The 24,625-nt window shown below is 41.7% G+C and overlaps 1 protein-coding gene across 8 annotated transcripts in view; it reads right to left on the reverse strand.

Moving 5' to 3' along the window:
* LOC139577171 (DNA repair protein XRCC4-like) overlaps positions 1-24,625 on the reverse strand; it is an 84,533-nt gene that overhangs the window by 19,222 nt on the left and 40,686 nt on the right. For 5 of the 8 annotated variants that reach the window (XM_071404070.1, XM_071404069.1, XM_071404071.1 and 2 more), the window contains exons 5-7: positions 7,656-7,820; positions 6,709-6,815; positions 2,310-2,454 (exon numbers count right to left, since the gene is read on the reverse strand). In XM_071404070.1, the coding sequence (XP_071260171.1) occupies positions 2,318-2,454; positions 6,709-6,815; positions 7,656-7,820 (409 nt within the window). In that variant the 3' untranslated portion in view covers positions 2,310-2,317. The remainder of the gene's footprint in view (positions 1-2,309; positions 2,455-6,708; positions 6,816-7,655; positions 7,821-24,625) is intronic. The other 3 variants (XM_071404075.1, XM_071404074.1, XM_071404076.1) reach the window with 1 other exon arrangement.

A 24,625-nucleotide genomic window follows, 5' to 3' on the forward strand; every position in this document is an offset into this window, starting at 1 on the left:
AAAATAGCATCTTAGTAACAAGAGCAATTTCTCAAGCAAGAATATTGCTAGGACTGTCTGGCAGTGGTCTGAGTGGGGAGGGGAAAACTGAAAACTAGCTGTTATTGGCAGAGAGGTTTGGAACTCTTTCTTATTGGTTAATTAACTAATTGGTGATGTCACCAGGCAGACCAAAACTCCATCCCACCTCAACAGGCTGAAATTTCAAAACAGCCCTTATACTAAAAAGGGCATTATCATAATTTTCACAATTTCACAGTTTTATTCCAACCTCATAGTGTGGAAATATAAAACACAGAAAAATCATGTTGTTTTCTACTGCAATGGGCCTTTAAGGTTCTGTAAAATGATTGAGGTGGCCAGGCTGATAGTTTTGACTATGATTAAATCCCTCGAATAGATATTCATTCAGGCTTTATATGCATGATATTAGTATGAGTATTCTGGGATGATTGTGTAGACCTGAACTTTTTGGCATGGATAACTGGTTTTCAACTGTTAAAAAACTGGGCACTCACTTACAGTTGAATTCGGAAGTTTACATACACTTTAGCCAAATACATTTAAACTCAGTTTTTCACAATTCCTGACATTTAATCCTAGTAAAAATTCCCTGTTTTAGGTCAGTTAGGATCACCACTTTATTTTAAGAATGTGAAATGTCAGAATAATAGTAGAGATAATTATTTATTTCAGCTTTTATTTCTTTCATCACATTCCCAGTGGGTCAGAAGTTTACATACACTCAATTAGTATTTGGTACCATTGACTTTAAATTGTTTAACTTGGGTCAAACGTTTCGGGTAATCTTCCACAAGCTTCCAACAATAAGTTGGGTGAATTTTGGCCCATTCCTCCTGACAGAGCTGGTGAAACTGAGTCAGGTTTGTAGGATCCTTGCTCGCACACACTTTTTCAGTTCTGCCCACAAATGTTCTATAGGATTGAGGCCAGGGCTTTGTGATGGCCACTCCAATACCATGACTTTGTTGTCCTTAAGCCATTAAGGTCAATGTCCATTTGGAAGACCCATTTGTGACCAAGCTTTAACTTCCTGACTGATGTCTTGAGATGTTGCTTCAATACATCCACATAATTTCCCTCCCCTCATGATGCCATCTATTTTGTGAAGTGCACCAGTCCCTCCTGCAGCAAAGCACCCCCACAACATGATGCTGCCACCCCCGTGCTTCACGGTTGGGATGGTGTTCTTCGGCTTGCAAGCCTCCCCCTTTTTCCTCCAAACATAACAATGGTCATTATGGCCAAACAGTTCTATTTTTGTTTCATCAGACCAGAGGACATTTCTCCAAAAAGTACGGTCTTTGTACCCATGTGCAGTTGCAAACCGTAGTCTGGCTTTTTCTATGGCGGTTTTCGAGCAGTGGCCTGAGCGGCCTTTCAGGTTATGTCGATATAGGACTCGTTTTACTGTGGATATAGATACTTTGTACCTGTTTCCTCCAGCATCTTCACAATATCCTTTGCTGTTGTTCTGGGATTGATTTGCACTTTTCGCACCAAAGTACGTTAATCTCTAGGAGACAGAACGTGTCTCCTTCCTGAGCGGTATGACGGCTACGTGGTCCCATGGTGTTTATACTTGCGTACTATTGTTTGTACAGATGAACGTGGTACCTTCAGGCGTTTGGAAATTGCTCCCAAGGATGAACCAGACTTGTGGAGGTCTAAAAAAGAATTCTGAGGTCTTGGCTGATTTCTTTAGATTTTCCCATGATGTCAAGCAAAGAGTCACTGAGTTTGAAGGTAGGCCTTGAAATACATCCACAGCTACATCTCCAATTGACTCCAATTATGTCAATTAGCCTATCAGAAGCTTCTAAAGCCATCACATCATTTTCTGGAATTTTCCAAGCTGTTTAAAGGCACAGTCAACTTAGCGTATGTAAACTTCTGACCCACTGGAATTGTGATACAGTGAATTATAAGTGAAATAATCTGTCTGTAAACAATTGTTGGGAAAATGACTTTTGTCATGGACAAAGTAGGTCCTAACTGACTGCCCAAAACTCTAGTTTGTTAACAAGAAATTTGTGGAGTGGTTGAAAAACAAGTTTTAATGACTCCAACCTTAGTGTATGTAAACTTACAACTTCAACTGTACCTAAGTATCATTGATACATGTATGATGTCAATGATGCCAAAATCATAATAATATTAATTCAATATAATGTTGACATATGACATTTTGATAATAATAATGGTGGTAGGGAGGTCAAAGGTAATGAATAGGATCATTCTGATGTTGACAACTACCATATTAGGGCTTCATTGGCTGCTGCACTAACCTGTGAGTTTACTTCTGGTCTGGAGAGGGCTTCTTAACCTTTAACTCTGGGCTCTGGTGGTAACAGAGCCCATGCTTGCGGCTGGGCAACACATCTTTGCTGTCACGCACAGTGTCCTCCATAGAGCTCGTCTGGCTTGAAATGTCTGGGTGACAAACACACACACACACACACACACACAAGTTACATGCAAGACACCCTCTCAAAGCTGTTGGTGGTCAGTAGTCAGAGGTGATGTATTTACTTTAAGTCAGTTTGGCTGTAAAGTGATTAAGGGGGTCATTAACATGTGATTTGATAGAAGGGCCATTCAGGGCCACATTCTTTGATGAGCTCATTCATTCACAATGCCAGAAAACACACCAAGGTTATGAAAAGGTCTATGAAATGTCTATAAAAAAGGTGATTGTACGGAACTAGATTACACCTACGTATGCAACTGCCCCTTGAGGTTCAATTCACATGTATCAACTGACTGTGTCTAAGGTCCTATTATCCTAACCCTAACATGCTGACCAAACCGGACGCGCGCTTCCGTCTGCGTGCGCACGTTGATTTTGTTCACCCACACCAGAAGCAATCAGGACACACAGGTTGAAATATCAAAACAAACTCGGAACCAATTATATTAATTTGGGGACAGGTCAAAAAGCATTGAACATTTATGGCAATTTAGCTAGCTAGCTTGCTGTTGCTAGCTAATTTGTCCTGGTATATAAACATTGGGTTGTTATTTTACCTGAAATCCACAAGGTCCACTACTACGACAATTAATCCACAGATAAAACGGTAAACCAAATTTGTTTCTCGTCATCTCTCCTCCTTCCTTAAGGCTTCTTTTTCTTCTTTGGAGTTGGCAACCAACTTTACAGCATTACTACAACCTACCGGAGTGTGGACCTAAGTTCATCTTTCAATCACCCACATGGGTATATGCTCCTAAAAACCAATGAGGAGATGGCACGTGGGTATATGCCCCTAAAAACCTATGAGGAGATGGCACATGGATATATGCTCCTAAAAACCAATGAGGAATATGTTGAGCGTCACAAATAGAACCAATTTCTATTTTAGCACCAGGCCACGCAGATGCTTGCTGACGCCCACGAGTAGTGTTGGTGCAATGATTGAATAACATCTATGTGCAAATTTATTTTGCAACGCTCGCGCACGTGATGTGAGCGGTGTGGTCAGCATGTAAATCTTTACTCCAACCCGGGTCCTAACCCAAAATCTTTACTCCAACCCGGGTCCTAACCCAAAATCTTTACTCCAACCCGGGTCCTAACCCAAAATCTTTACTCCAACCCGGGTCCTAACCCTAAATCTTTACTCCAACCCGGGTCCTAACCCAAAATCTTTACTCCAACCCAGGTGCTAACCTTAATTCACTTGCCTGTCCTACTGTCTCCTTTGTAGAGTAATTGGGGGACATTTTTGGGAGGAGGACCTCAGAAAATCTCTTGACCCCTGGTGACCTCTACAGACATCCACTGACTAAAGATCTCACATTCCACACAAGCCCACGCATACACTGATAAACCATAAACCAACACATTGAAGAAAAACACACAGACACACGCCCTAGTCCTCTAAACCCTGTTACGGTTTCATGCTGAACAGGGAACTGCCAGTGTCGTGATGAGTGATGGTCAGAAATGATTTAGGTCAACTGATCTCAAGGAGAGTGACTGGCCATGGTTGATGAACTGAGATGCTGAAAACCTCCCCAGGTTGTAACCACTCTGTTTCCACCTTTAAACCTTTTCCCCCCTCATCCATAGGAGAGCAGGGGTGATAATGTAGTGCCTAATTTAATGTAGCCTACATACATTATAGAATATACAAGGGGGTCATCTGGGGATGCCGTAGATTTAGAGGTCTGTCATAGTCTAAAGGACAACCCCTAATCATCCTCACTTCCCTCTCTGCTCTCTCTACCCTCCTCACACTCCTACCCTCCTTCCCTCCCTACCCTTCCCTCTCTCAGTCCTGACACTCTCTCCTTCATTTCCACTCCATAGGTCTTTGGGTCCTAAATGTACTTCCTGTAAGAGTGTGTCATAGAGTCACATGTAGACATTTACAGAGCACAGAAAAAATGACAGGAAAATTGTAGGCTAGATTTCCTTTTTCCCTGACACTTGTCTGTCTGTCATCCTACTCTGTCTTATCAGGCCATAATCAAGAGGAAAACATAAACCAGGACACTCACAGAGGGACATGGGTTAACTAGGGTCAAAACAGCCACATGGGCTTACTCTGGTCTGGTCATGTTCACAGACAAACACAAAAACACAGAAGAAGCTGCCACGCAGACACATATGGCGACAGATTTTCATTTGAATATTCTAAAATCAGCATAAAGAAAATAGGCACAGTTTCCACGAAATGGACTTGTTGCTGAGAAAAATCAGTGTGCGATTACATAGTACACACAAAATTAAATTATTTATGTGCTGAATAAAAATCTAAAGTTTGTGTTTCCATCGCATTTTCAACTTTACAGATAATTTTGTATGTTTTGTCCCAAAACTGTTGTGTTAAATAGCAAATGTGCCTACGCTGGTTTTGGAACCTGCACTCTGGACAACAGCTGGCAGATACAGATTTTTAAAACAGCAGTCAAGCATTGATCATCATGTCACCAAAATAAGACCCTCAATATTTATTGGAAAGGAGTATCAAGCTTATCATCGGGCACTTTCACCACCCTGTAAAGTTCATTGTAACTTATTTCATCTGTAGCCTAATAAACTGCATGGTTTCCCAAGTTGTAGTGGGAGGACCACAAACCATATCATCACGTTGACTCCAAGTTTGCTACGATATGATGGATATTATAATCTGTATTTGCGCATAAAGGCATTTCCACCACCATTTCTAGCGAAATTTACTTTACCGACACAAAACGATCCCACCATGTCGAATGAACAAATTACCTGTAAGACTTTACTTGCATGAAAACTCTGGATGGAAACATGGTTATAAACACACAAACACTGCATGAGCCCAGCCCGTCTGAGAATATATAGTCAGTTTGAGAATATTGAACAGTGCTAACACACACACACACACACACACACACACACACACACACACACACACACACACACACACACACACACACACACACACACACACACACACACACAGAATAGACCGACCCATTGGACGGAGCCACCACAACTAATCCCGATGCTACAGATGAGAGAACCATGACTGTGTTGCGTTTCAAAACCGCCTGCTCCATCCCTCTGCTGGGTTTGGACCAGACACAAGGAGGCCCCGGTTCCCCCCGTACAGTAGAGACAGGGGGGTGGCTCTCTCTGACGCAGACAGGGGACCACCTCGCAGGCGGACGTGCTGAACCCCTTGGAAGCAGAGAGGACTACACACGGTGGGTTTATGACTCACTGGTGAGAGCTTTCCAGGAATCCAATACCCCAGGCGATGGCGTTTCAATCTAAACCGCTGTTCTAAGATCAGTTCTGTTGCCATGTGGAGTTTATGGGGCAGTAAAAATGAACAGGGATAAACTTGGGAGCTCGCAGACATGGACTGGGAGAGCCTGACCTATATGTCGTCATGGTAATTAATATCACGACCTATGGCATCATGAGCAGTAAAGGGAATGGGCGAAAAATGAAACCCAGTTGAACACCCCACCCAAACTGTTGCTTGTGCTCGTGGTGCTGGAGTGGACCAATAAGAGTGTTGGTCACACTACTGTAACTTAATAGAGCACACATGAATCAGATTCTACCACAGGTAGAAGCTGCTATGTCAGTGTTCCAGAACTGCACAGTGATCTAGAAAGCTATAGGTGAACCCTGTGGTTAGGAATGCTTCTTGGCACCTCTCTGTGGGCGTCAGCTAAGGCAAAATGACACTTCCACAGACCAATGGGGTGCTTGATTGATTGACACACAATGTCCTTTTAAAGTCATCCTCCAAATTCCAAATGGACTCCTAGACCCAGTCCCCTATACCCTTGTGGAGATCTGAAAGGATAGGATAGGTACATTCAATATGGTAAAAGCATCTCCTTGTCTTCTGATGGGCTAGGTGAGATTTTAACAAAATCTATTAAACCTATTCAACAATTCAACTAAAAACAACACAAGTGCATTTATTTGTGAATTGGCATGTGCCATGCTGCATCTTGGTGGAACCAATGGAAGTGGGAACCAATGGAAGAACACCTATGGAAAAAAAGCTAACGTAATGACAGAGTGCCACAGAATCAACATCAACAGTGTGTTTTAGGGAAATCCATTAGTCAAGCCTTGTCATGGTGTCCAAATTACAATGAGTTTCAGTATTTGGCTGCTGTATTCACGGTGGAAAAAAATTGGAATATCAGAATAGAAACACACACACACACAAACACACACACCTCTGATGAGCACTGTGGGTGCCTGAGATGGGTGGAAGCTCTGAGGCAGGTCCTCCTCCTCCTTAATGCTGTCGCCAGCCTTGGATTTGACAGTTACCCCAGTTACCCTACAGAGAGACAGAGTGAGGGAGAGGAGACAAAGAGAGAGAGGGATCACTCACTGAGGCATCACACTTTATTTGAGGACATCATTGACATCTCTCTCAATAATTAGATATTTTTTTGACATCTGTTTATCTTTTTCTGACATTAGCAATCGATTAAAATGTAATTAAAAATCTCAACAGATTTTCCTGGTTACACAAGCAACTAAATTAAGTAAAATTCAATCCAAGACCATGAGGGACAGCAAGAGAGCCAAGCACAAGCAACTAAATTATGTGTAAAATTTACTATTCCGATAGTATCCCATGTAGAGCTTTCAATGTAGTATGGACTGGACTGAAGGGAGATGTAAAAGTTATTAGCCACTGCCTGCTCAGTTACACACAGACACGCACACACACACACACACACACACACACACACACACACACACACACACACACACACACACACACACACACACACACACACACACAGCTCTGGGTTGGCCTGCTCAATAAATTAACCACTTGGGCTTCTAATTAACTTCAACAGTAGGGTGGCTGTCTTTCCACTTTGGGTTGACTATGGCTACAGCTCACTCAGAGGCATGATGAAATCATATATAACGTCCATCATTGTAGGTTTTTGTCTGTCAAAAGTACAACTCAAGTCAACTACTTTCAGACAAGTTAGTCCCTCAAAAGACACCGATTGTACGTTTTTTTTTTATAGGACAATCATCATGCGGCGGCCTATCTCAGAAACTGACAAGCTGGTAAAGAGACAGGGGTGCCGGGGACATGAAGACAGACAAAACAAAGAACCCGACGGTGTGTTGGAATATGCAGTTGTTGTCCAACCGGTGGTTCTCCTGCTCTTCCACGCCCTGGTCCAGCTGCTGTTGGTCGTGTCTGATGGTGTCCTGCAGGGCCCTGATCTTGGCCTTCTTCTCATTAAGCAGCATGATGAAACGAGAGAACAGGTCTCCCTCCATCGTCTCCATCTCCTGGACATGCTTCTCCAGACTGGGGATCACAGGTGGTATCATCACATTAGTGGTGTGTGTACGCACGCACACTATTAATGCCACAATGTATATACAGTGGGGAGAACAAGTATTTGATACACTGACAATTTTGCAGGTTTTCCTACTTACAAAGCATGTAGAGGTCTGTAATTTTTATCATAGGTACACTTCAACTGTGAGAGAAGGAATCTAAAACAAAAATCCAGAAAATCACATTGTATGATTTTTAAGTAATTAATTTGCATTTTATTGCATGACATAAGTATTTGATACATCAGAAAAGCAGAACTGAATATTTGGTACAGAAACCTTAGTTTGCAATTACAGAGATCATACGTTTCCTGTAGTTCTTGACCAGGTTTGCACACACTGCAGCAGGGATTTTGGCCCACTCCTCCATACAGACCTTCTCCAGATCCTTCAGGATTCGGGGCTGTCGCTGGGCAATACGGACTTTCGGCTCCCTCCAAAGATTTTCTATTGGGTTCAGGTCTGGAGACTGGGTAGGCCACTCCAGGACCTTGAGATGCTTCTTACGGAGCCACTCCTTAGTTGCCCTGGCTGTGTGTTTCGGGTCGTTGTCATGCTGGAAGACCCAGCCACGACCCATCTTCAATGCTCTTACTGAGGGAAGGAGGTTGTTGGTCAAGATCTCGCGATACATGGCCCCATCCATCCTCCCCTCAATACGGTGCAGTCGTCCTGTCCCCTTTGCAGAAAAGCATCCCCAAAGAATGATGTTTCCACCTCCATGCTTCACGGTTGGGATGGTGTTCTTGGGGTTGTACTCATCCTTCTATTCCTCCAAACACGGCGAGTGGAGTTTAGAGCAAAAAGCTCTATTTTTGTCTCATCAGACCACATGACCTTCTCCCATTCCTCCTCTGGATCATCCAGATGGTCATTGGCAAACTTCAGACGGGCCTGGACATGCGTTGGCTTGAGCAGGGGGACCTTGCGTGCGCTGCAGGATTTTAATCCATGACGGCGTAGTGTGTTACTAATGGTTTTCTTTGAGACTGTGGTCCCAGCTCTCTTCAGGTCATTGACCAGGTCCTGCCGTGTAGTTCTGGGCTGATCCCTCACATTCCTCATGATCATTGATGCCCCACGAGGTGAGATCTTGCATGGAGCCCCAGACCGAGGGTGATTGACCGTCATCTTGAACTTCTTCCATTTTCTAATAATTGTGCCAACAGTTGTTGCCTTCTCACCAAGCTGCTTGGCTATTGTCCTGTAGCCCATCCCAGCCTTGTACAGGTCTACAATTTATCCCTGATGTCCTTACACAGCTCTCTGGTCTTGGCCATTGTGGAGAGGTTGGAGTCTGTTTGATTGAGTGTGTGGACAGGTGTCTTTTATACAGGTAACGAGTTCAAACAGGTGCAGTTAATACAGGTAATGAGTGGAGAACAGGAGGGCTTCTTAAAGAAAAACTAACAGGTCTGTGAGAGCCGGAATTCTTACTGGTTGGTAGGTGATCAAATACTTATGTCATGCAATAAAATGCAAATTAATTACTTAAAAATCATACAATGTGATTTTCTGGATTTTTGTTTTAGATTCCGTCTCTCACAGTTGAAGTGTACCTATGATAAAAATGACAGACCTCTACATGCTTTGTAAGTAGGAAAACCTGCAAAATCGGCAGTGTATCAAATACTTGTTCTCCCCACTGTATATATATATATAGAGAGAGAGAGAGAGAGAGAGAGAGAGAGAGAGAGAGAGAGAGAGAGAGAGAGAGAGAGAGAGAGAGAGAGAGAGAGAGAGAGAGAGAGAGAGAGAGAGAGAGAGAGAGAGAGAGAGAGAGAGAGAGAGAGAGAGACAAAATCAGAAATGCTAACATTGTCATCCTGAAAGAAGAATGGTATAGAGCAGATGGACCCACAGGTTGCCCTCTAGGTTACAGAGAGCTGGTAGTCCCATCCACCAAACAACCAGGTGTGAAACAGGGATGGGACATAGGGGGTATGCTTATTTGGTATAGATCAGACTTAACTCACTCCATTAAATTAATCAAAGCAGGAACATTTTACATTTGGCTAGAAATTAAAAAGGAAATAATCTCAAAAGAGAAAAATGTACCTATATCCCCCCACTAGAATCCCCATACTTTAACCAAGACAACTTCTCCAACCTAGAGGGGGAGATCAATTATTTCCAGACACAGGGATAGGGCTGTGGCTGGCACGAAATTTTGTCAGCCGGTGATTGACAAGCAAATAACTGACGGTCTCACGGTAATTGACCGTTAATTAACAAACACATTTAGCATCTCCTGGCTTCCACACAGCCTACAAGCCACTGATGGAACATTGGAACGCAGACCTTTGGAACATATGCATTGTAAAAAGTCTAATAAATCCATGTAATATCGCATACACCTTCACAATAAATCCAATACTTATTTTAGACAGGTCTAAAGAAGCATGATATGAAGAAAATGTAGTCTATTTCAGAAGAACAGAATAGCATAGTCTAAGTTGTCCTTATGTTAGGTCCTGATCTGGCTATGCCAAATGGCTACGGGCTACATTAGTTCATTTAGCAGACAGGATTTGCTTAGAATTCCGTGACATTATTTTATTTGATAGTATGAAGAATACAACTGAACAAAGCTGGATAAAATATAAAAGGATATTTTCTCCAAAGGATTTGAGGGAGTGCGCTATTCTGTGTTTTATTTGATTTAACCTTTATTTGAGCGGTTAACAAAGAAATAGGTCTTCCTATATGCTTAATTTAGAGTTATTAATGTAACTTTCGCTATTCTACAAACATTGGGCTATATGTTTCTATTTTTATACATTGTAAGGCTGCATGATGCGACACTAATCATGATTTGAAAAAAGTAGCTTGAAAGGCATTAGCTCTGCTTTGTTTTTTTGTGCAGGCTGTACACACTTGCACAGGCGGTCTCTTATTCACAATTTGACAAGCGTTTGATAATGCCTCGAATTTCACGGTGGCATCCACTTTGTGTGCACCCTAAAATAATCCATGCCTTTTGAGGCCAGTGGCCGTTGTGCCCTTGGCCCGGAGTGCTGTGTTGTGCCCTTCTCCCTGAGTGCTGCTAGCTCTGAAGCACCTCTCACTCACATGGCTTTCCCTCACGTGATCGGGTCTCCCTCACAGGCTAAAAGTGAAAACAGACACATCAGGGAGGCAACTGCGCCTGTCCTTATCCAATTCTGAGGTGCATATTGAAGATATTCATCAGCCAACAAGATGAGTAGGCCTAACAAACAGCAAAAGCACTAGCATATGTCAATCTACTATTCCCCATAGTACAAAAGTTGACCTATCCTATTCTGTGCAAGAAATAAATATTCTAAACATAGTCTGTGACAGTTGTGGGATGCGATAGATCCCAAATGAATACAATCACTAGCATCAACAAACCTTTATTACGCAATGTGGCTGACGCAACAGATCAGAATGTTTAGCTTAAAATGTTGATAAACGATTAGGCTATTTCTTCACATTATAAGTGCAGCAATGCGCACATAGCAGTAGGCTATACGTGCTAATGTTCCATTAGCGGAAAAACACCATTATCAAAAGTGACCGCAAATGAGATTATGCATGTAATGCTTTTATTTTAAAGGTGCATTTTTATGGTGAAAATGTTATTCTACAAAGTTGAAACTCATGCGCTACTTATGTATGCCAGTTAGGCTCTACACTTCTTGTAAAGCAGATGAATGTGCTTAATTTTAAGAAGTTATTTGGCCTATATAGGCCTATGGGCTAGGCTACATGAGGTGTGCAACTATGATTTTTTTTTTAATCGCAAAAAAAAGGCATTGTCCAATAATCCAGAGGGCGCGATCAGAGAATTCATGCAATCCGCCTTGAAACTTTCTATAGAGACTGTAAACAAGGTGGCTTTCCACCGAGTACATAGACTTGGAGCTAGGAACGACAAGACCAAGGGTTCCCCGACCGATCATCGCAAAATTTTAACACTACCAACAAAAGAAGTTGATCAAAAGCAGGGGAAGGGAGCTTAAAGGGACCAAATTCGGTCTCAATGACCAATTTCCAAGGGAGATAAACAAACGTCGCAAGAAACTGTATCCGGTACAGAGGCAACAAAGGGAGAAGGGTAAGCGTGCCTTTCTCATTGTGGACAAACTCTTTATAGATGGACAGCTATTCCCGAGACAGCTCCATAACACCATAGCTGTACTAAATTCTACAGGAACCTCAGGTTACAAAAAAAAGAAAGTATGGGAACCGTAAAAATATCTGAACACTATGAAGTGGATATGAACACACATGTACTCAATTACATGCTCGCTTACACATACGGACTTATACTTACACATACACACTAGATCTAACTCTCTTCTCTCACTCTCTCTTTCTCTCTCTCTCTATTGTCATGAACTGTTTTATAATTCAATATGTTTCTTGTTTGTCTATCTTTTTTATGTCTTTGTCTACATGTTTATATATGTTTACAACAAACAAGGGGAAGATATCAAAATAGGGGCATTGGGGAATAATAACATATTGTACGGAATACATTTGTACTGTAGTGAAGCCGTCTCTATGGTAATGCAAGGTCTCTTTCATGATCATGTGAAATGTCAATTGCTATGGAAATGCTGGGATGTGTTTTTCAATGCTGTTAAAGATAATTATGATGCAACTATGATGGTGATACGATATGGATTACAATTATCATCATGAATATTAAGGCTATACACACTACATGTTACACTCATAGACACTCAACCATGCAAATTGCCGGAGTTATTATTGATTTGGACAGCACACATTATAGTCTTACTGTTAGATGTCGTACACACTCTCACTACAGTATATCACATCCAATATCATACACATCAACCTACTCAGATTTACTACACACATATCTTGTCTCAATTTTCTAACATCTGTGGCATTGGCTCACAGGCAAGGGAATAAAACAAATATTGCTAGAACTTGTTTCTTGAATTCTAAATATCAGACATTTGAAAGCTCTAATTTTGGCAACCATAATACCTCTGATGGCAGTAACTTTACAAGCACTAATTATGGTCAATTTAGACACAAGAATAGTATCTAGTTATGGTAAGGGGTGAAATAAGTATAGCCAGTTATAATTGTAACGGTTTAGCAGATTATAAAAAGAAGATCAGTCTTTACATAGCTAAAAGAAAAGGAATATAACATACACTGTTTACAGGAAACTCACTCTACATCCTTAGATGAAGTTGCGTGGAAAAAGGAATGTGGTGGTGAAATAATTTTCTGTCGTGGACAAAGGAACTCAAAAGGTGTGATGATATTAATTAACACAAATGTTGATCTGAATGTGCAAATAGTCAGGAATGATTCGCAAGGAAGGTGGATCTTTTTGAATATGAAAGTGGACGAAAAAGAGATTTGGCTCATTAATCTATATGGTCCAAATCAGGATGATCCATACTTCTTAGAAAATATTTATAACAATTTATTGAACTTACAGGCAACAAATGATCAAAACATTATGGTAGGAGCCTATAACACAGTGTTAAGTACCTTAATGGACCGTAAAGGAAATCACAAATATTATGGACACATTAGAAATAGTGGATATTTGGATACTAAAAAACCCAGACCTAGTGAGATATACATGGAGGAGACTTAACTTCTAGTCGTCTTGACTACTATCTTGTAACTTTCTCTCTTGCGTCAAAGGTTAAAAAAGTTCTAATAGGAGACAGAATGCGATCGGATCATCATCTAATTGGCCTTCACATAACTCTTATAGAATTTCCACGTGGACGGGGTTATTGAAAATGTAATCAAAGTTTACTGGAGGACAACTTATTTTTAACTAAGACAAAACATCCACAGCATGATGGTAAACCCAGGGACTTCTTTCAGAACAGGGGATAATGTTTCAGGAAACAGTGCTTCGACAGTGGAAAAGTAAGTCAGCTAACAAGGCATTATAGTCATCTTATAACAGGTGATGATAAGCAGAAATAAGGGAGTACTAACTAACTCTCATAGTAGTAAATGTGAGTTTCTCTTTCAAACAATCTGCTGGCCTTGTACACAGCTAATAGCTACCATTCGCCAAAGCAAGCTAGCTACTGATAGTGCAACCGTAGTAACAGTACAGGAGAAGATTAAAAATTATCAGGCCTACTGTACATATTACTGTAGAAATTATTGTTGAAAACTAGTATAGGTTGGAACTGTTGCTGTTAAAATACAATAATAATTGTTATTCTTAACTGGAATAAACTCATTGACGCAAGATGCTTTTTGAGGAAAACACACTCACACAGTTCTGGGTTGCTCATCTGCAGCAGGAAGCGGTCTCCTGCCTGACTGAGAAAGCAGTAGATGTTCTGGTCCAGTTTGGCACCACATACAGTTGAAGTCGGAAGTTTACATACACTCAGGTTGGAGTCATTAAAACTCCTTGTTCAACCACTCCACAAATGTCTTGTTAACAAACTATAGTTTTGGCAAGTCGGTTAGGACATCTACATCTAAGTAATTTCTCCAACAACTGTTTACAGACAGATTATTTCACTTATAATTCACTGTATCACAATTCCAGTGGGTCAGAAGTTTACATACACTAAGTTGACTGTGCCTTTAAACAGCTTGGAAAATTCCAGAAAATTATGTAATGGATTTATAAGCTTCTGAAAGGCTCATTGACATCATTTGAGTCAATTGGTGGTGTACCTGTGGATGTATTTCAAGGCCTACCTTCAAACTCAGTGCCTCTTTGGTTGACATCATGGGAAAATCAAGAGAAATCAGTCAAGACCTCAGAATTTTTTTTGTAGACCTCCACAAGTCCGATTCATCCTTGGGAGCAATTTCCATACGCCTGAAGGTACCACGTTCATCTGTACAAACAATAGTACGCAAGTATAAACACCATGGGACCATGCAGCCATCATACCGCTCAGGAAGGAGACGTGTTCTGTCTCCTAGAGATGAACGTACTTTGGTGCGAAAAGTGCAAATCAATCCCAGAACAACAGCAAAGGACCTTGTGAAGATGCTGGAGGAAACCGGTACAAATCTATCTATATCCACAGTAAAACGAGTCCTATTTCGACATAACCTGAAAGGCCGCTCAACAAGGAAGAAGCCACTGCTCCAAAACCGCCATAAAAAAAAGCCAGACTACGGTTTGCAACTGCACATGGGGACAAAGATTGTACTTTTTGGAGAAATGTCCTCTGGTCTGATGAAACAAAAATAGAACGGTTTGGCCATAATGACGATTGTTATGTTTGGAGGAAAAAGGGGGATGCTTGCAAGCCGAAGAACACCATCTCAACCGTGAAGCACGGGGGTGGCAGCCTCATGTTGTGGGGGTGCTTTGCTGCAGGAGGGACTGGTGCACTTCACAAAATAGATGGCATCATGAGAAGGGAAAATTATGTGGATATATTGAAGCAACATCTCAAGACATCAGTCAGGAAGTTAAAGCTTGGTCGCAAATGGGTCTTCCAAATGGACAATGACCCCAAGCATAATTCCAAAGTTGTGGCAAAATGGCTTAAGGACAACAAAGTCAAGGTATTGGAGTGGCCATCACAAAGCCCTGACCTCAATCCTATAGAAAATTTGTGGGCAGAACTGAAAAAGCATGTGCGAGCAAGAAGGCTTACAAACCTGACTCAGTTACACCAGCTCTGTCAGGTGGAATGGACCAAAATTCACCCAACTTATTGTGTGAAGCTTGTGGAAGGCTACCCGACATGTTTGGCCCAAGTTAAACAATTTAAAGGAAATACTACCAAATACTAATTGAGTGTATGTAAACTTCTGACCCACTGGGAATGTGATGAAAGAAATAAAAGCTGAAATAAATCATTCTCTCTACTATTATTCTGACATTTCACATTCTTAAAATAAAGTGGTGATCCTAACTGACCTAAGACAGGGAATTATTACTAGGATTAAATGTCAAGAATTGTGAAAAACGGAGTTTAAATGTATTTGGCTAAGGTGTACAGTGGGGAGAACAAGTATTTGATACACTGCCGATTTTGCAGGTTTTCCTACTTACAAAGCATGTAGAGGTCTGTAATTTTTATCATAGGTACACTTCAACTGTGAGTATAAATCAAATGTTATTGGTCACATACACATGGTTAGCAGGTGTTAATGCGAGTGTAGCGAAATGCTTGTGCTTCTAGTTCCGACTATGCAGTAAAATCTAACAAGTAATCTAACAAATTAACAACAACTACCTTATACACACACAAATACACACAAATGTAAAGGGATGAATAAGTATATGTACATATAAATATATGGATGAGCGATGGCGTGCGGCATAGGCAAGATGCAGTAGATGGAGTAGAATACAGTATATACATATGAGATGAGTAATGTAGCATATGTAAACATTTTTAAAGTGGCGTTATTCAAAGTGGCTAGTGATACCTTTATTAAGTTTGTTTATTTAATTGGCCAGAGATTAGATTCTGTATGTTGGCAGCAGCCTCTCAATGTTAGTGATGGCTGCCTAACAGTCTGATGGCCTTGAGATAAAAGCTGTTTTTCAGTCTCTCGGTCCCAACTTTGATGCACCTGTACTGACCTCGCCTTCTGGATGATAGAGGGGTGAAAAGGCAGTGGCTAGGGTGGTTGTTGTCCTTGATGATCTTTTTGGCCTTCCTGTGACATCGGGTGCTGTAGATGTCCTGGAGGGTAGTTTGCCCCCGGTGATGCGTTGTGCAGACCGCACTACCATCTGGAGAGCCTTGCGGTTGAGGGTGGTGCAATTGCCGTACCAGACGGTGATACAGCCTGACAGGATGTTCTCGATTGTGCATCTGTAAAAGTTTGTGAGTGTTTTAGATGACAAGCCAAATTTCTTCAGCCTCCTGAGGTTGAAGAGGCGCTGTTGCGCCTTCTTCACCACGCTGTCTGTGTGGGTGGACCATTTCAGTTTGACCGTGATGTGTATGCCGAGGAACTTAAAACTTTCCACCTTCTCCACTGCTGTTCCGTCAATGTGGATGGGGGCTGGGGGGGCTCCCTCTGCTGTTTCCTGAAGTCCACGATCATCTCCTTTGATTTGTTGACATTGAGTGAGAGGTTATTTTCCTGACACCACACTCCGGGCCCTCACCTCCTCCCTGTAGGCTGTCTCGTCGTTGTTGGTAATCAGGCCTACCACTGTAGTGTTGTCTGCAAACTTGATGATTGTGTTGGGTGATGGGTGACCAGTGAGTGCAGTCATGGGTGACCAGGGAGTGCAGGACAGGGCTGAGAACGCACCCTTGTAGGGCCACAGTGTTGAGGATCAGTGGGGTGGAAATGTTGTTCCCTACCTTCACCACCTGGGGGCGGCCCGTCAGAAAGTCCAGGACCCAGTTGCACAGGGCAGGGTCGAGACCCAGGGTCTTGAGCTTGATGACGAGTTTGGAGGGTACTATGGTGTTAAATGCTGAGCTGTAGTCAATGCACAGGTGATATGGTCATGGATATGGAGGTGATATGGTCCTTGACTAGTCTCTCAAAGCACTTCATGATGACAGAAGTGAGTGCAATGGGGCGATAGTCATTTAGTTCAGCTACCCTAGCTTTCTTGGGGACAGGAACAATGGTGGCCATCTTGAAGCATGTAAGGACAAGACTGGGATAGGGATTTGTTGAATATGTTCGTAAACACACCAGCCAACTGGTCTGCGCACGCTCTGAGGACGCGGCTAGGGATGCCGTCTGGGCCGGCAGCCTTGCGAGGGTTAACACGTTGAAATGTTTTACTCACGTTGGCCACGGTGAAGGAGAGCCAACAGGTTTTAGTAGCGGGCCGTGTCAGTGGCACTATATTGTCCTCAAAGCGAGCAAAGATGTCGGTGTCCGCGACGGGCTGGTTTTCTTTTTGTAATCTGTGATTGACTGTAGAACCTGCCACATACGCCTCGTGTTTGAGCCGTTGAATTGAATTGCGACTCTACTTTGTCTCTATACTGACGCTTTGCTTGTTTGATTGCCTTGCGGAGGGAATAGCTGCACTGTTTATATTCGGTCGTGTTTCCGGTCGCCTTGCCATGAGTAAAAGTGGTGGTTAGCGCTTTCAGTTTCGCACGAATGCAGCCATCAATCCATGGTTTTTGGTTAAGGAAGGTTTTAATGGTCACAGAGGGAACGACATCTCCAATGCACTTCCTAATAAACTCGCTCACGAGTCAGCGTAAATGTCAATGTTGTTGTCTGAGGCTATCCGGAACATATCCCAGTCCACGTGTTCAAAGTAAACTTGAAGCGTGGAATCCGATTGGTCAGACCAGCATTGTATTGACCTGAGCACGGGTGTTTCCTGTTTTAGTTTCTGTCTATAGGCTGGGAGCAACAAAATGGAGTTATGGTCAGAATTTCCGAAGGCAGGGCGGGGGAGGGCTTTGTATGCATCGCGGAAAATCGAGTAGCAATGATCCAGAAATCTACCAGCTCTTGTCGCACATTCGATATGCTGATAAAATTTAGGAAGTATGGTTCTTAGGTTAGCTTTGTTAAAATCCCCAGCTACAATAAATGCAGCCTCAGGATGTATGGACACCTGAAACACCACCTCTTTAAGGAATACCTAGGATAGGATAAAGTAATCCTTCTAACCCCCCCCCCCCCCCCCTTAAGAGTTAGATGCACTATTGTAAAGTGGTTGTTCCACTGGATATCATAAGGTGAATGCACCAATTTGTAAGTCGCTCTGGATAAGAGCGTCTGCTAAATGACTTAAATGTAAATGTATGGTTTCCAGTTTACATAGATTCCAGTGAAGTTCTTTCAGGGCCGACGAGGGATCTGCTTGGGGGGGATATACATGGCTGTGACTATAATCGAAGACAATTCTCTTGGTAGATAATGCAGTCGGCATTTGATTGTAAGGAATTCTATGTTGGGTGAACAAAAGGACTTGAGTTCCTGTATGTTGTTGTGATTACACCATGAGTTGTTAATCATAAAGCATACACCCCCACCCTTCTTCTTACCAGAGAGATGTTTGTTTCTGTCGGCAAAATACGTGAAGAAACCGGGTGGCTGTAATGACTCCGACAACATATCCCGAGTGAGCCACGTTTCCGTGAAACAGAGAATGTTACAATCTCTGATGTCTCTCTGGAAGGCAACTCGTGCCCTAATTTCGTCCACCTTGTTATCTAGAGATTGGACATTGGTGAGTAATATGCTCAGAAGCGGTGGATGGTGTGCTCGCCTTCTGAGTCTGACCAGTAGGCCGCTCCGTCTGCCTCTCCTGCAGCGACCACGTTGTTTTTGGTCGGCCTCTGGGATAAGATCGCATGTCCAGGATGGAGGTCCGAACAAAGGATCCGCTTCGGGAAAGTCGTATTCCTGGTCGTAATGATGGTAAGTTGACATCGCTTTTATATCCAATAGTTCCTCCCGGCTGTATGTAATAACACTTGAGATTTTCTGGGCTAACAATATAAGAAATAATACATAAAAAAACAAATAACTGCATAGTTTTCTAAGGACCTGAAGCGAGGCGACCATCTCTGTCGACACCATCTTGCTGATCAATTACTAATATACTAATACTCTAAGTAAAAGCATTTATCTTCAACTCGCAATCTGTGGTTTCTATTCGATTAGATAGATTGAAATTGTATGTTAAACATCACAGCATAGTTGAAAGATATATGTTGCGCAGAATTCCGAAGAGGGTGGTCAGCAGAGATAGTTGGGATGGGCTGAGGGAAGCAGAGGGTTGGGATGTGGAATTGGAGACAAGTGGGATAGGAGTTGTTGTGCGGGAAATTGAATGATGGTCAAAGATAAAAGTAAAAAATAAAGTCCAAATTAAACATAATAAAAAGTAAGTTTGAATGACACTAAGGGGCAGTGTTTTTACAGCTAATGACGGTTTGCCTGAGACTGATATTGTGCAGGTGCTTGTACACATGCATATACACACACTCTCATTCAAATACACACATACACGGACACACACACGTAATAGTGCCAGACATGCACTCAAACATATACAGTTGGCATTGCTGTTATGATTTTAGTTGTCCTTGATGTCTTTTGTTTAGTTTTTTTCTTGCATTGTTGTTTGCTGTTTTCTTTAGTATTTTTCTTTTTTCTCTTTAGTTCATTTTCTTGGTTGTTTGTGCATTGGGGGGTTATTGGGGGTGGGGAATGGAATTAATTGTACTTGTTTTTTTTATTGTTATTTTTTCTTCTTGGGGGATTGTGGGAGGGTTCTCAGATGGTTGAGGGACAGCTATTGGGGAACTGTGGGGGGGGTCTTGGAGGGTTCGGGTCCCCGTGTTTTTGGCCTGGTGGGAGATCTGTCGATGTGCCATTGGGCAGGGCATTGACCCTGGATGCTTCAGTGTGTCGCTCTGAATGGGAGTCTGTTGGATGACTGGTGTGGTGTAGTTGTTGAGCGGCTTCACTGCAAGTATATTGTATGTTTTGAATATAAAAAATAAAAAACATTTAAAAATAAATAAAAATACAATTGTTTCTTGCCTTATTGTTTCTTGCCTTATGCTGGACATCATTCACAAGTGATAATACGTATATAAATAAGTGATAGGCTAATATTGTCACCCATCAGACTATTCTTGATTTAATCTCGTCTTTACATATACTAAATAATATATGTGTGACATTTGTTTTGAATTTGAATGAACCATTATCAGGCACCTGTCTCGAAACAGAGGCAGCGTGAAAAAATACATGCACTTAAAAAGTGAATGGAGGGCGCTTTTCCCGTGGTTCATTTTCATGACAGCCAGGTAGGCTATACTCCTGTTGTAAAGATAAGCAATGTGTGTTAATATTAGAAAAGTTGAGAAATTAAAATATAGTAGGCCAAGCCTATAGAAAGCTGATGGGATCCTCCTCTTTTTAATATCGGCCATCACTCTGTTTTCTCTTGCAATTGCATAGCCTACAGAAATGTTACGCAATATGAGCTCAATGGGCTCTCATGAAGTGTTTGATTAGATTTTCGAATACATTTGCATTGATGTCAGAGTAATTAGAGGGACAATAGAGTGCCCAGTACCAGGCAGTTAGCAAGTTTGGTTGGCTACTAATGACCATCAGCAGCATCAGAGCTTGGAGAAGCCTAATCACCGTGACTAAAAGGTCAGGTGGAATTTGACTGCCTTCATGACTCACAACTCGTGATCGCCGGTGTGGTGGTAATATGGTCACCGCAACAGCCCTACCCAGGGACATGTACTAGTTTTTGGGGACCTAAATGCCATAACTGGACAAGACCCAACTCTTGCAGTTCTGTCACACACTGGGTCTGTACATAATCAATGGTAGGCTTCAAGGGGACTCCTATGGTAAGTACACCTACAGCTCATCCCTAGGCAGTAGTACTGTAGACTACTTTATCACCGACCTCAACCCAGAGTCTCTCAGAGCGTTCACAGTCAGCTAACTAACACCGCTATCTGATTTATACCACAGCAAAATCACAATCTACTTGAACAGAGCAATGCTCAACCATGAGATATCGAAGCCGAACAAACTGGGTAGTGTAGTGTAGAAACCTACCAAAACCTACCAAAACCATTGGCCAACAATCCAATCCCTCCTAGACAACTTTCAGGACAAAATGTTTCCCTGCAATAGCAAAGGTGTAAACTTAGCAGTAGGAAGCCTGCACATAATATTTGACCTAACAGCTAACATATTGTTAATCAAACAATTATTTTTTATTCGTCACATACACAGCGTCGCAGATGTAATTGCAGGGTACAATGAAATGTTTAAGTTCTGAGCACCAACATTGCAGGTCAAAAATAGAAGTGAATGAAACAACAATACCCCCCAAAACAAAACAAAAATATTATATACACATAATTACAACTGTAACAATGATCGATGTCCATTGGAAGGGGGGGGGGGGGGGGCAGGATAGAATGTCCCCGAGGGAATGTCTATAGTGGGAGCAGCAGAGGGGGAAGTGAGAAGTGAATTAAACAATATAAAGAATAATACATAAATATTTATAACTATAACAATGGTAAATGTTCATTTGGGGGTGGGGGCAGGGTAAATTATATCTCAAGGATGATCAATGGAAATTGGATGCACCTGAGCTCAATTTGGAGTGACATAGCAAAGGGGTGTGAATACTTATGTAAAATAGTTATTTCTATATTCAATAAATTCGTAAAAATATCAAAAAACATGCTGTTTTCTCATTCTCATTAGGGCTATTGTGTGTAATCCACTCAGTAACACAACAAAATGTGGAATAAGTCAAGGGATATGAATACTTTCTGAAGGCACTGTATGTGGTCTGTCGTACGATATTTACTGTAGGTAATAAACCAATTTGACATGTGCTCAGGACATTGTTTTCACTGAGGAAAGGTTGGAGTCTGCTGTTGATGATATTGCAGAGGATTTTTCCGAGCTTACTGTTGATGCAGATTCCACGGTAGTTATTGTGGTCAATTTCACTCTACTTTTGTGAATTTGGATGATCAGACCTTGCTTCCAATATTGGGGAAGATGCCAGTTCTGGGGATAATGTTGAAGACTAAGAATAGCCAATTTGAATTTGTGGTCTGTATATTTTATTATTTAGTTTAGTATACCATCAACATTGCGCTTGGTTCTTTGTTATATGGTCAAAAAGGTTGGAGAAGTGGTTTATTGCAAAAATGTCTAAAAACATGTTCTCACTTTGCAATTATGGTGTATTGGGTGTAGTTGAGTGAAAAAAAAGCTGTAACACAACAAAATGTGGAATAAGTCAAGGGGTATGAATACTTTCTGAAGGCACTGTATACACCCTACACACCCCAATTGACAAACAAACCAAACCAAAAGCAAAGTCTTCTCATGCTTTGCTGATTTCAAAAAAGCTTTTGACTCAATTTGGCATGAGGGCCTGCTATACAAATTATTGGAAAGCTGTGTTGAGTGGAAAACATACAATATTATAAAATGAATGTACACAAACAAGTGTGCAGTTAAAATTGGCAATAAACACACACAGATTTATTTCCTCAGGGCCGTGGGGTGAGACAAGGATGCACCTTGAGCCCCACCCTCTTCAATATATATATATATATATATATATTAATGAATTGGCAAGGGCACTAGAACAGTCTGCAGCACCCGGCCTCACCTTACTAGACTCTGAAGTCAAATGTTTACTGTTTGCAGATGATCTGCTTCTGTCCCCGACCAAGGAGGGCCTACAGCAGGGATCATCAACAAGATTCAGCCGAGGGGGGGTCATTTTTTTCTTGAGCGGAAGGTCAGGGGGCCGGAACATTATTACAAATAATTTGTAGACTAACAATTGACCGCAAGAAGCCCAAACAGATATATTTGACTAAAACATAATCATTTCAAACCTTGCTTACATTTGTATACGATCACATATATCCCTCTTTTATGCGTGGCAATACTTTGGAACAGATTTTTTAAATTAAATCACTTGGAGCTGATTTGCTGGTGTTTTTACAGTATTTTATGTCCAACATTTGTATTTTTTTTAAAGTTAGTTTTGTTTTGCTCATAAAACTTGGGGGGCCAAATAAACATGGGGGGCCAAATTCGATCCACGGGAACAGAGTTCCCCAGTTGGGGGAATCACCTAGATCTTCTGCACAGATTCTGTCAGACTTGGGCCCTGACAGTAAATCTCACTAAGACAAAAATAAAGGTGTTCCAAAAAATGCCCAGTTGCCAGGACAATTCTAATTAGACACTTTTGCCCTAGAGCACACAAAGAATTATACCTACCTCGGCCTAAAAATCAACACCACAGATAACTTCCACAAGGCTGTGAACAATCTAAGAGACAAGGAAAGAAGTGCTTTTCATGCCATCAAAAGGAACATAAAACTCAACATCCCAATTAGGATCTGACTAAAAATACTTAAATCAGTTATAGAACCAAATGCTCGTTATGGGTCTGTGGAGCACTGTGAAGCACTCACCAACCAATAATTCACAACATGGGAAAATTATCCTTCATGTACAACGCAAAACACCAAACAATGCATGCACAGAGCAGAATTAGGACTATACCCGCTAAATATTAAAATCCAGAAATAACTGTTAAACTCTACAACCACAAAGCCCCCACCTACAGAGATGAACATAAAGAAGAGTCCCCTCAGCAAGCTGGTTCTGGGGCTCTGTTCAGAAACACCAACAGACCCCACAGAACCCCAGGACAGCAACACAATTAGACAGCAACACAACACACCCCCCCCCCCCCGCCCAGGAACTCAAGTCCTTATACAGGAACTCAAGTCCTTATAAAAAATAACTATTTGACACACTGGAAAGAATCAAACAAAAAACTGAGCAAACAGGAATACTATCTGGTCCTAAACAGAGAATACACAGTAGCAGAATACCTGACCACCGTGACTGACCCAAAATTAAGTAAATCCTTGACTATGTACAGACTAAGTGAGAGAGGCCGCCATAGCCTTTCTTCTCTCTCTCTCTCTCTCTCCAGGTATGCCTATGTGCCCACTGCCCAAATTAATGAGGTGGAAACTGAGCTTCACTTCCTTACCTATTGCCAAAGTTATGACCATATTACAGACACATATTTCCCACAGATCCACAAAGAATTTGAAAACAAATCAAACATTGATAAACCCTCATATCTGTTAGGATAAATACCGCAATGTGCAGTAACAGCAGTAAGATTTGTGACCCATCGCCATGAAAACAGGGCAACCAGTGGAGCACAAACAACATTGTAAATACAGCCAATATTTATCTGTGTACTTATCATCCCCTACTATTCGTACTACAACTATGTGCACATGGTTAAAAACAGTG

Source organism: Salvelinus alpinus, chromosome 5 (assembly GCF_045679555.1).
Source record: "Salvelinus alpinus chromosome 5, SLU_Salpinus.1, whole genome shotgun sequence".
NCBI classification, from domain to species: Eukaryota; Metazoa; Chordata; class Actinopteri; order Salmoniformes; family Salmonidae; genus Salvelinus; species Salvelinus alpinus.